Below are 12,824 nucleotides of genomic sequence, written 5' to 3' on the forward strand. Positions count from 1 at the left end.
ACACACACACCCACCCCACATCTTCTCCATTCATCTATGTATAGACATATAGACATTTGGGTTGCATCCATACTTTGGTTATTGTAAACAATGCTGTAATAAACATAGGGGTGCATATATCTTTTTGAATCAGTGTTTTCATTTTCTTTGGGTAATTATACAGTAGTGGACTTTCTGGATCATATGGTAATTGTATTTTTAATTTTTTGAGGTACGTCCATATTGTTTTCCACAGTGGTTGCACCAGTTTGCATTCCCACCAACAGTGAAGGAGGGTTCCTTTTTCTCCACTTCCTTGCCAACACTTGTTTCTTGTGCAGTTCATTTCAGCCATTCTGATAGGTGTGAGGTGGTATCTCACTAATGTTTTAATTTGCATTTCCCTGATGATTAAGGATATTGAACATATTTTTATGTGTCTGTTGGACATCTGGATGTGTTCTTTATATAAATGTCTATTCATATATTCTACCCATTTTAACTGGGTTATTTGCTTTCCTGGTGTTGAGCTGCATAAATTTTTTATATATTTTGGATACTAACCTCTTATTGGATATATTATTGGCAAATATCTTCTCCCATTGAGTAGGTTGTCTTTTTGTTTTGTTTATTTTTCCCCTTGCTATCCAAAGGCTTTCATTTTGATGTAGTCCTAATAGTTTATTTTTTATTTTGTTTCCCTTGCCAGAGGAGACATATCTAGAAAACTGTTGCTATATACTATGTCAGAGAAATTAATGACCTGTGCTCTCTTTTAAGATTTTTATGGTTTTAGGTCTCACATTTAGGTCTTTATCCATTTTGAGTTTATTGTTGTGTTTGCTGTAAAAAAATGGTCCAGTTTCATTCATTTGCATGTAGCTGTACAGTTTTTCCTAGCATCATTTGCTGAAAAGACTTTTTCTTATTGCATATCATGCCTCCTTTGTTGTAGATTAATTGATCACATAACTGTGGGTTTCTTTTTGCACTCTATATTATGTACCATTGATCTATGTGTCAATATTTGTGCCAGTACCATCTTCAAGTACCTTCTTATAGAGAGCAGTCATATCAAATGGTAACTGAACACAAGAGAGGATGCTAGGATAATCTAAATGGTGTCCCTATGCAAACACCTGCTGAAATGGGTTCCTGGGTCCCCCAGAAGCCTTAGCATCCTCTACATTTGCTGCTTTTCCTTGATGTTGATATTAGACTTGGAACAGATAGGCTATATTCAGAAAGCAATACTCATAAACAGCTATGAGCATAACTGGTTTATACACACCAGCTAGTCTGGCAAGTGCCATTCCAGGAGCACAACATTTCAGCAGCTGCTTGGGATGAATTTAATTTGAAGCATATGACTCTTATTCTGCCATATATTAGAAGCATAACTTTTCTGGAAAAGTGGAGGGATTTCCAAGACCTGTATATTAAACTTTTAATTCAGCGCTATAGAATAGGGCTAAGCTTACTAGTCAGATTATAGAGGAGGAGCCAGTGGAGAGAATGTGGGACAGGCAAAGGATATTAGGGGGCTTGGGGAGGAAGTGGGAAGGACAGGATTCTACTAACTACAGGATCTATGATAAAAACATTACTATGAGCTTTTATTTTTATTTTTTTTAATTTTATAAAGAGAAAGAGAGCACGAGTGAGGGAGAGGGGCAGAGGGAGGAAGAGAGAGAGAGAGAATATCTTAAACAGGCTCCATGCTCAGTGCAGAACCTGACATGGGGCTTGATCCCATGACCCTGCGATCATGACCTGAGCTGAAATCAAGAGTTGGATATTCAACTGACTGAGCCACTCAGGAACCCCACCATTAGCTTTTAAAGTAGAATCACTATGAGTAACTACATAGCATGAGTTCTGAAATGCAAGAAGGCTAGCACAAAATTATTTGGGCTGTTTGAAACCATAAATTCTCTGGACAATTTTCTCATCTATAAAAATAGGAGTTCAGTTATATGGAAATGCAAAATACCTAGAAAAAACAAAATTATTCTGAAAGAGAAAAAAGTTGGAGGACTTCCAACTCCCAATTTCAAAACTTACTACAAAGCTACAGTTATTAAATAGTGTAAGGATAAACATATAGAATAATGGAACAGAAGTGAGAGTCTAGGGGAAAAACTTTACGTTTCTGATCAATTTATTTTTGACAAAGGTGCTAACCCAATTCTTTGTGGGAAAGGATAGCTTCAAAAATGATGCTGTGGTAACGATATTCATGTGCAAAAAGATGAACTTAGACCCTTACCTCACACCATACACAAAAACTAACTCAAAGCAAATTATAGACTTAAATGTAAAAACAAAAAAAAAAAAACACCCCAAATTTTAGAAGAAAACTTAAGAGCAAAATTTTGAGACCTTAGATTAGGCAAAACTTTTTAAGATATGGCATCAAATGCATTGTCCATAAAAGAAAAAGCTTTATCAGTTGGAAATGATTAAAATTTTAAACTTTTCTATTTCAAAAGATACCATTGACAAAATTCAAAGACAAACAATAAGAAAAAAAGACAAGCAACAGAATGAAATCTTCCCGTTTGCAACAACATGGATGGACCCAGAGGGTATTATGCTAAGTAAAATAAGTCAGACAAAGAAAGACAAATACTGTATAATTTCACTTATATGTGGATTCTAAAAAACAAAATAGGGGTGCTTGGTTGGATCAGATGGTGAAGCTTCTGACTTCAGCTTGGGACATGATCTCATGGTTCATAGGTTCAATCCTCACTCGAGGCTCTATGCTGACAGCTCAGAGTCTGGAGCCTGCTTGGAATTTTGTGTCTCCCTCTCTCTCAGCCTCTCCCTGGCTTGTGCTCTTTCTCTCTCTCTCTCAAAAATAAATAACTATTTACAAAATAAAAACAAAACAAAGCCAAAAATGTTTCATAAATACAGAGCATAAACTGGCAGTTGCCAGAGGGGACATGGGTGGGGAAATGAGCAAAATACATAAAGGGAATTAAGAGGTCCAAATCTCCTCTTTGGGATGCAGCAAAGGCAGTGCTATGAGGAAAGTATCTTGCAATCCAGACCTATTTCAGGACTCTAAAAAGAGCACAAATACAAAAATCTAACAGCACACCTAAAGAACTAGAAGCAGAATAGAAAGAGCGCCTGATACTCAGCAGAAGAAGAGAAATAATAAAGATAAGGGTAGAAATAAACAATATAGAATCCAAAAAAAAAAAACCAGTTGAACATATCAATGAAACCAAGAGTAGGTTTTTGGCAAAAATAAACAAAATTGATAAACCTCTAGCTACACTTCTTATAAACAAAAGAGAGAGCAACGAAATAGACAAAATCACGAATGAAAATAGATTTACGACAACCAGACCCTTAGAAATACAAGCAATCATCAGGGAACACTATGAAAAATTGTATGCCAACAAACTGGACAACCTAGAAGAAATGGGCAAATGCAACATGCAATACCAAAATTCAAACAGGAAGAGATAAAAATCTGAACAGACCCATAACCAGTGAAGAAATTGAATCAGTTATCAAAAATCTCCCAACAAATAAGAGCTCTAGGCCATATGGCATCCCAGAGGAATTCTACCAGACATTTTTTAAGTGTTTTTTTATTTATTTTTGAGAGACAGAGAAAGATAGCGCAAGCAGAGGAGGGTCAGAGAGAGAGATAGATACAGATTCCAAAGCAGGCTCCAGGCTCTGAGCTGTCAGCACAGAGCCTGACGCGGGGCTCGAACCCACAAACCGTGAGATCATGACCTGAGCCGAAGTTGGGACGTTCAACCAACTGAGCCACCCAGGTGCCCCCTACCAGACATTTAAATCAGAGTTAATACAAATTCTTCTCAAGCTATTTCAAAAAGTAAAACCGGAAGGAAAACTTCCGGACTCATTATATGAAGCCAGCATCACTTTGATTCCCAAACCAGAGACCCAGCCAAAAAAGAGAACAACAGGTCAATATCCTTGATGAATACAGATGCAAAAATCCTCGACAAGATACTAGTAAATCAATTTCAACAGCATATGAAAAGAATTATCCACCATGACCAACTGGGATTCATTCGTAGGTTACAAGGCTGGTTCAATATTCACAAGCCAATCAATGTGATCAATCACATTAACAAAGAAAAGATACAAACCATATGATCCTGTGAATAGATGCAGAAAACACCTAATATCATCCTCAATGGGGAAAAACTGAGAGCTTTCTCCCTGAGATCAGGAACACAGCAAGGATGTCCACTCTCACCACTGTTGTTTAACATATTTCTGGAAGTCCTAGCATCAGCAATCAGACAACAAAAGGAAATAAAAGGCATCATAATTGGCAAAGATGAAGTCAAACTTTCACTTTTTGCAGATGATATGATACTCTACATAGAAAACTCGACAGACTCCACCAGAAGCCTACTAGAACTAACCCATGAATTCAGCAAAGTTGCAGGGTACAAAATCAACGTACAGAAATCAGGTGCATTTTTATACACCAATAATGAAGCAACAGAAATTGCAATCAAGAAACTGATCCTATTCCCAATTGCATGAAAAACCATAAGATATGTAGGAATAAACCTAAGCAAAGAATTAAAAGATCTGTATGATGAAAACTACAGAAAACATATGAAGGAAATGGAAGAAGACACAAAGAAAAGGGAAAACATTCCATGTTCATGGATTGGAATAATAAATAGTGTTAAAATATCAATACTACCCAAAGCAATCTACACATTCAATGCAATCTCAATCAAAATTGCACCAGCATTCTTTGCAAAGCTAGAACAAAGTATCCTAAAATTTGTGCGGAACCACAAATGACCCCAAATAGTCAAAGCAATATTGAAGAAGAAAACCAAACTGGAAGCATCATATTCCCAGATTTTAGCCTCAACTACAAAGCTATAATCATCAAGACAGTATGGTATTGCCATAAAAACAGACACATAGACCAATGGAATAGTATAAAGAACCCAGAATTGGACCCACAAACGTATGGCCAATTAATCTTTGGCAAAGCAGGAAAGAGTATCCAGTGGAAGAAAGTCAGCCACTTTAATAGATGGTGCTGGGAGAACTGGACAGCAACATGCAGAAGAATGAAACTAGACCACTTTATTACACCATACACAAAAATTAACTCAGAATGGATAAAGGACCTGAATGTGAGACAGGAAACCATCAAAACCCTAGAGGAGAAAGCAGGAAACAACTTCCTTGACCTCAGCCGTATCAATTTCTTACTCGACACATCCCCAAAGGCAAGGGAATCAAGAGCAAAAATGAAGTATTAGGACCTCATCAAGATAAAAAGCTTCTGCACTGCAAAGGAAACAACCAAGAAAACTAATAGGTAACTGACAGAATGGGAAAAGACAGTTGCAAATGGCATATCGGTTAAAGGGCTAGTATCCAAAATCGAAAGGAACTCACCAAACTCCCCACCCAATAATCAAATAATCCAGTGAAGGAATGAGTAGAAGACATTAATAGATACTTCTCCAAAGAGGATGTCCAGATGGCCAACAGACACATGAAACAATGCTCAGCGTCACTCATTACCATGGAAATAAAAATCAAAACCACACTGAGATACCACTTCACCCCTGTCAGAGTGGCCAAAATGACCAAATCAAGAGACTATAGATGCTGGCGAGAGTGTGGAGAGACGGGCACTCTCCTACACTGTTGGTGGGAATGTAAACTGATACAGCCGCAATGGAAAACAATGTGGAGATTCCTCAAAAAATTAAAAATAGAACTCCCCTATGACCCAGCAATAGCACTGCCAGGGATTTACCCAAGGGATACCGAAGTGCTGATGCATAGGTGCACATGTACCCCAATGTTTATAACAGCACTTTCAACAACAGATTATGGAAAGAGCCTAAATGTCCATCAACTGATGAATGGATCCATAAGATGTGGTTTATCAATACAATGGAATACTACATGGCAATGAGAAAGAATGAAACCTGGCCATCTGTAGCAACGTGGATGGACCTTGAGGGTGTCATGCTAAATGCAATAAGTCAGTCAGAGAAGGACAGATACCATATGTTTTCACTTATAAGTGTAACAGGAGAAGCTTAACATAGGAACATGGGGGAGGAGGAAGGTAAAAATAGTTGGTGAGAGGGAGCGAGGCAAACCATGAGAGACTCTTGAATACTGAGATCAATCTGAGGGCTGATGGGAGTGGGGGCGAGGGGAAGGGGGGTGATGGGCATGGAGGAGGGCACTTGTTGGGATGAGCACTGTGTGTTTTATGGAAACCAACTTGACAATAAACTATAATAAAAAAGATACAAATTTCCAGTTACAATATAAATAAGTCACAGAGATGAAATGTACAACATAGGGAATAGAGTCAGTAATATTTTAATAACATTGTGTGGTGACAGATAGTAACTACAGTTATCCTGGTAAGCATTGAACAAATGTATCGAATTGCTGAATCAATATGCTGTTTACCTGAAACTAATAATACATTGTATGTCAATACTTCAATAACTAAAATAAGAAATATATAAAGTAGAAAGCAAAATTACCCTGCAATTGAATCACTATGAAATAATCACTGGTAACATTGTCTTATAAATCTTTTTCTATATGCATCTCTGCATATGTATTTAAAAGTATTTACTGTAAAATGAGTCATGAAAAAGACAAGCAACTGGAAAACAATATTTGTAAAGCATGTATCTGTTAAAGTACTTGTCCTTCAGCCCATGTCTGCTCTGAGAAAGAGCTTCTGGTGGCAATTGGCAGAAATGGTGGGGGGAGACATGCTTTTTCTTACTTGAGGCTTCAATTTATAAGAACTCTGAGGCTGTCTTTAGTATGTCTGTAGTACAAAAGAACCACAAGGTGACAAGTAAGCTAACATCAGATAAGGTAAAATCAATGAGTTCAGAGGAAACAGTTTAGGGACACCAAGAACTACTAGGGCAATGTTTGATAATTTATAGCCTTGCCAAGCAAAAACAGACTTAAGCCACTCCCAGGACCTGGTCAAGCTCTCACAGGCAGAACAAAGGTAGGAAATTTGCCGAATAGTCAATGTAATCTGTTTTCAATAATAGTAACACCATGAGCTATGTTCCACAACAATCTATAGGTTTAAACTATGTAGACAGCTCCAAGTTCAGGATGCCAGTGCAGAGTTATCACAAACCAGGTCAACATTTGGGGCAAGCCATCACACTAGGCTAACATTGGGACCAATGTGTTTTAATTCCAAAGCAACTCTTTCTCTTGCTTGTCTGAAAGGTAGGGCATGTAGGAGTATATGTGTATGATTGTGTGGATGTAGGGAGCTGAGTTTCTTTTCCTTACTTGTATTGTCCTGGGTGTTCATCTCTTCTGGTGTTGAATTCCAGAGAAATTTTAGCATCCAGTCCAATTCCAAAATAGTTGTTCATGACACACCTTTCTTTGAAGCGTCTGAAATTCACCAGTGGGAAGAAGAAGACAGACAATGGTGACAGAAAGAAGTGGTATTATCATTAGGCTGGAGGATTCATCTGCATAATTGAAAACCACTGAGGGAGGGACCCCTTACATTGGGCACAAGACTTTATGCCCTTGACAGGCATATATAAATATCCTATTATGTTAACAATTAGTTTGTTAGCTTTAAGAGGGGAAACCCAGCCAGTTAAGAGGATTCAGTAGGATTGGAGCTCATAATAAAGAAATCATCCTTGGAGGCCCTTAGATAGGAGTTGCCAATATTTTCTTCACATATAATAAAGGGAAATAGTCATTGACTTTTTCCCATAAAGAGTAAGTATCTCAGATAAAAATGTATGATGAAAGTAAAGTTTGCACTACTGTTTTCAGAGATGTCTGAACTCCTTTGTACCACATTCACATCAAACGTCAAGGTGACCACACATTTGAGGGAAAAGACTGATAAAAGAGGGTAGATATATACACAACCAAAAAGGCCAAGCAATTTTTTGATTCTTCTGCCTCCATCTTGGGTGTCAACATCAAAACCAGTAGTGTGCTGAAACCAGCTAGTACCAGCTCATATAAGCTAATTATGCCAATTATGTCCCAACTCTGCATTCAATTGAATTATATCAGTAGCTTGAAATAGGCCATGGTGGGAGGGTTTGCACCAGGAATAAATCAGGACTCCCCCCCACCCCGCCACTCCCAGAGAGCTAACTGTTAAACATTTGGCAGCATAGCACTGATCAAAGCTCATAAGGTACGTCCATGAGACCTCAGACATGAGTGTAAGCCAATGATGAAATAGAGGGGAGTGGGGTTTGGAGATTGAAATAAATGAGAATCTGTAGTTAAAAAATTGCCAACTCTGTCCTTCTTTTGAGCAACTGAAAATGAATACAGGTTAGTTACTCATAGATACATTTTTATTCATTACTAAACTGACCCAACATCTCTCACATGAGATTTGCCTTCTCAACCACAGTCCAGAGATTGGGGTTTCTCTAAATGATGTCCAAACTGTTCTTCTTAATGGGACTCAAAATGAGTGAATGTGGTGGAACTTGGGTTCCTGGGAATATTTTAAAGAGGTAGGGCTAGTGAGATAAATGTTTTTAGAATTCCTATCCAATCCCCTAAATGTTCATTTATTTTTTAGCACCTCCAATTCTTTACTGTTAAAGGCAACAGTGGAAAAACAGGTCTTTTGAAATAACAACAGCTAATATTTATCTAGTATTCATAATAAGAATAAAAATAATTACTGTTAACACATATAGCACTTAACTGGGGGTGCTGAGCACTGTTCCATGCAAGTACTGTGTGTATATAAATTGAATAAACGCAAGAAACCTATATGGCTAGATCTACAATTATTTTCATCTTATACATGAAAAAACTGAGGTTCAGATTGGTTGAATTATTGTGTAAGGTCACACAACTAGTAAGTAGAGTCAGGATTTGACTCTGGATATCAGACTATTCTCTTAACTAGAGAAAGAAATCATAAAATGGTGGCAGGGCTTAATACTTACATAGTTTCAGGTGTGAAATATAAGTGCTCCAAATTGAGGTTGTCTAGGTCTTCACTTTTGAGAGAAGATATAGAAGACAAAGTGCCATGACGAGAACCTAGACAAAAAAGGTGTCACCTTGGTGACAGTTATAAACAAAAAAGCCCTTTCCCTCATTTGCATTTCACCCTATTTTTTCTGTGGAGCTGTGGTAAAACTCGATGACTTTCTCTTAGATTATAATCAAAGCTCTCATTCCAAAGAAGGATCATCTCAGATGGACAGGGACTTTCTCTGAGAGAATAGTAAGATTGGGCTGCTTGCTTCAAATCTTGGGTTTCATCAGGGCAGCCTTTTCAAAGTACCTAATGAGGTCATTACTTCTGTACTTTGGCATGGGGTCTTATACTGTGAGGTTTCTAGGAAAGAGGGAGAGATATCTACTGCAGCATAGGATTATGACTAAAGAAAAATGCATGAAAACACATCCTAATTTCCTGGGAACTAGAAAACAGTGATGAAGGCTAGAATAAGAGAAGGAGATAAAGATCCTTACAATGTCTTGGGCTCATCTGGTTAATGTCTTCTGAGTCATCTTCCAGGAAGAAAGCTGAAGTAAAGTTCTTAACCAATATTGTCTGACGGCTTTGCTCATCCAGAACTGTAAAGAAAAAGTGGATAAGGGGAGGAAGCAAGGTAGGAAGGAAAGAAGAGAAGGAGGGAGGGAGGGAGAGAACAAGGTAGGGAAGGAAGGAGGGAAGGAGGGAGAAAAGGAGGGAAGGAGGGAGGGAGAAAGAAATAAAGGAAGGAGGATTGGTCACATTTGTTGAGCATTTCTTAAGCATCTCTTTTGTTTAGTTAGTGCCAGTAGAGACCTCCATCTGACCATCTCCTCTCCTCAATAATGCTGTTTGTAGTCTTAGCTTTCTTACAGTGCTGCCCCCATGTCTTTTCATATCCATGCCCGAGCTTTCTCTATTTTACTGGTTACTCTTTTTCTGTCACTCAGTAAATGTGGTGTGAATAAAAGCTCAGGGCCAGGGGCAGGGAGAGCACGGTGGGAAATCCTCTGCTCTTCTATTTCCATTATCACCTCTTTGTTATTTCATTTTTTCACATGACTGTTTTCCAAACTTAAGCCTCTAGGACCCCATACCATTCTTTTATTCAAATATTTCACCCATTCCAAGAATATCTGAGAAGCTTCCTTCCTTTCACCAGCCTATATGTTGGATGGCTTTGTTGCTCAGCCTGTGCCAAAGCTCATAGGTTCAATCCCGATCCTCCTAGAGGTGCCTTTTTCTGTCCCATGGCCACAAGTTGCACCCCTAAATATGACTTATATGCTCATGGAGCAGGCTGAGGGTTAGTTTTGATAAAATTATGGCTACATCCCTGCTTGGAAACTTAAATACAAAAATAGAGAAAAACTGACTGTTTACTTCATTCCCAGTGCAGAATGGAGACTTCCTTTTTTTCTTGGAAACTTGGCTGAGGCTGTACGTAGAGGTACCAAGGCAAGAGAAGGCGCCATGGCTAAAAGTCAGAGGCTAGCCAAGGGACTTTCTTGCTACATGGATTTCTCAATTCCACCAGTTGAAGGACACATGGTCTTATACCATTTTCTGATATGTTTTTCAAGGAAGCATTGTGGGGAAGACGTGGGAGCCAAAATGTTAAATTAAGAAGTTGGAGGAGTTGAAAGAGGTTTCATACTGAGTTGGAAGCTTACAGAAGTCATGAGTTGTGGGAAATGGCAGTCAATGCCAGATATCCCAGGACCACATTCAGGATCCTTGTGCCTGATTAATACTATAAAAGACATGCAGAGGTGAACATTATTTTCTTTTTAAAACAGGCACAGGCTTGGAGGTTAGAAGGAAACAGGAATAGGTGGAAAAAATTCCATGGCTGGTGGTGGAAGCTGACAGAGCTTTGAACCAGACCTCTTAAGAGCTGTAATTGTTTAGAATTAGGGTTAGTTCCAAAAATAAATGAGTTTCAAGTATTGAGTGCCTGGAAGGTAGGAGGAACCAAAGAGAGAGCTTATTAGGACGGAGGCTTTTCAAATTAGCAGTCTGAAGACTGACTTTGGATGCTATATGAATACAGAATCTAGTCAAGTTTTGGCAGTGGAATCAAATAGCAGACCCAGAGTGCCTAGAGTGAGGGAGACCAGTAAACCATCCACTGGAACCTTCTCTTTCCCTTACCTCAATTGCCACAAATCTGGGACCCTTACCTTGTTCAACTTGGAATATGATCAGCTTCAAGGATTTCTGGAGGTTCTGGGCCTTTGTGGCCAGCTCCAACTTGCACTTGGTTATGTGGTCTATTTGAGGGACAAAGGGCTTTCCATCTGCCTTGCCACTGTCTGCACATACTGTAGCATTTTTCTCAACTGCTGCCCCTTCAGCCAGGACATCAATCAGGATGCTCAGCTTGTCATACATTATGTCACTCTGTGTAAGGATCAAGGGGATAGGACATTGTTATGAGGAATTAGTGTTTGAAAGGACAGAATGAGGAACTGGGTGGTATGGGAGAAGTGGGGAGGTAGTAGTTGGCCAGGAACCCTGAACATAGAAAGCTGAATGTGAGGAGATAAAAGTTTGAGGAAAGACGTACTTGGTAGATATGGGTGTTAAGGTATCAAACAGATATCATTTGCTTCTGAGCAGCTGCAGGCATCAATGCATGTTGCCAAGGTTTTCTCATGTCAGACTGGCCTGTAAAATGATATGTAACATGGCAAACTTGAGGAAAGAGAAACATTACTGGATATGTGTTTTCATGGGCATGCTCCTATAGATATGGGCGTGTCTCTGCATTGGTGCCTAGTGTCTGCCTTTGTATATGCATATGTTTGGGGACTACATTTAGTGATTATGGCTTGATTTCCAGCTCCATGACTTAATAGTTTATGACCTGAGGCAAGTTACTTAACCTCTCTGAGCTTTTATATTCTAGGGCAGTTGTGAAGATTAAATACAGTAATGCATCAAAACTTCTTAAACATTTCTTGGCATAGGGTGTTATATAAATGTTAACTGTTGGTGCTGTTGTTATTATAGAGGTTAATGTGGGTGTATCTCTAGCATGTATTTGTACATATTTTCATGTATGTTCTGGTATACAAAAATGTGCATACATGCTTGGTGTAAACTTGTGTCTACATGTGGGCAGATGCTTGGAATATGTTTAGGTACATGGTACATGTATTAGCATGCATAATGCCACTCTTCATTTGATGAAAGATGGAAGTTTGATGAGGTCAGACTTTTCCCATAATGGAAGCTTACTAACCTATTCTTCCCTTTCTTTTACAATACCTGGTGGACTGACTTTGGATTTTTTTTAAGCTTATTTATTTTGAGAGAGGGAGCATGGGAGAGGGGAGAGAAAGAGAAAGAGAATCCCAAGCAGGATACACACTGTCAGCACAGAGACCCATATAGGGCTTGAACTCACAAACTTGTGAGGTCATGACCTGAGCCAAAATCTAGAGTTGGACGCTTAACCGACAGAGCCACTCAGGTGCCCCCATATTTGCATTTAATTAAAAGGGGGCCCTGGGACTTCCAGGAAGATGGCAGAGTAAGACAATCTTAAGATCACCTCATCCCATGGATACACCTACATAACAGCCATATTAGTATGAATAATGCAGAAGATGCCCCAAAGACTGGCAGAACAGATTATCCACAGCTAAGCACAGAGAAGAAGCCGCATTGATAGTTGGAGGAGGAGCAAGGACATGGCTAGGAACCAAACTGACCTGTGAGACAGTAGACAGGATGGAAGGACACCAAAGGTACAGAGAAGGGAGAGGAGAAGACATCACACAAGGTACCCAAGGTACAGGGGACC

At 39.0% G+C, this 12,824-nt stretch overlaps 1 protein-coding gene across 1 annotated transcript in view; it reads right to left on the reverse strand.

Annotated features, from left to right (window-relative positions):
- Positions 1 to 12,824, reverse strand: part of DGKK (diacylglycerol kinase kappa) — a 196,598-nt gene that overhangs the window by 29,287 nt on the left and 154,487 nt on the right. Inside the window, exons 15-18 of the mRNA XM_029929651.1 lie at positions 11,197 to 11,416; positions 9,511 to 9,615; positions 8,976 to 9,072; positions 7,318 to 7,425 (exon numbers count right to left, since the gene is read on the reverse strand). Coding sequence (XP_029785511.1) covers positions 7,318 to 7,425; positions 8,976 to 9,072; positions 9,511 to 9,615; positions 11,197 to 11,416 — 530 coding nt within the window. The remainder of the gene's footprint in view (positions 1 to 7,317; positions 7,426 to 8,975; positions 9,073 to 9,510; positions 9,616 to 11,196; positions 11,417 to 12,824) is intronic.

The sequence above is a fragment of the Suricata suricatta genome, chromosome X (assembly GCF_006229205.1).
Source record: "Suricata suricatta isolate VVHF042 chromosome X, meerkat_22Aug2017_6uvM2_HiC, whole genome shotgun sequence".
Taxonomy (NCBI): Eukaryota; Metazoa; Chordata; class Mammalia; order Carnivora; family Herpestidae; genus Suricata; species Suricata suricatta.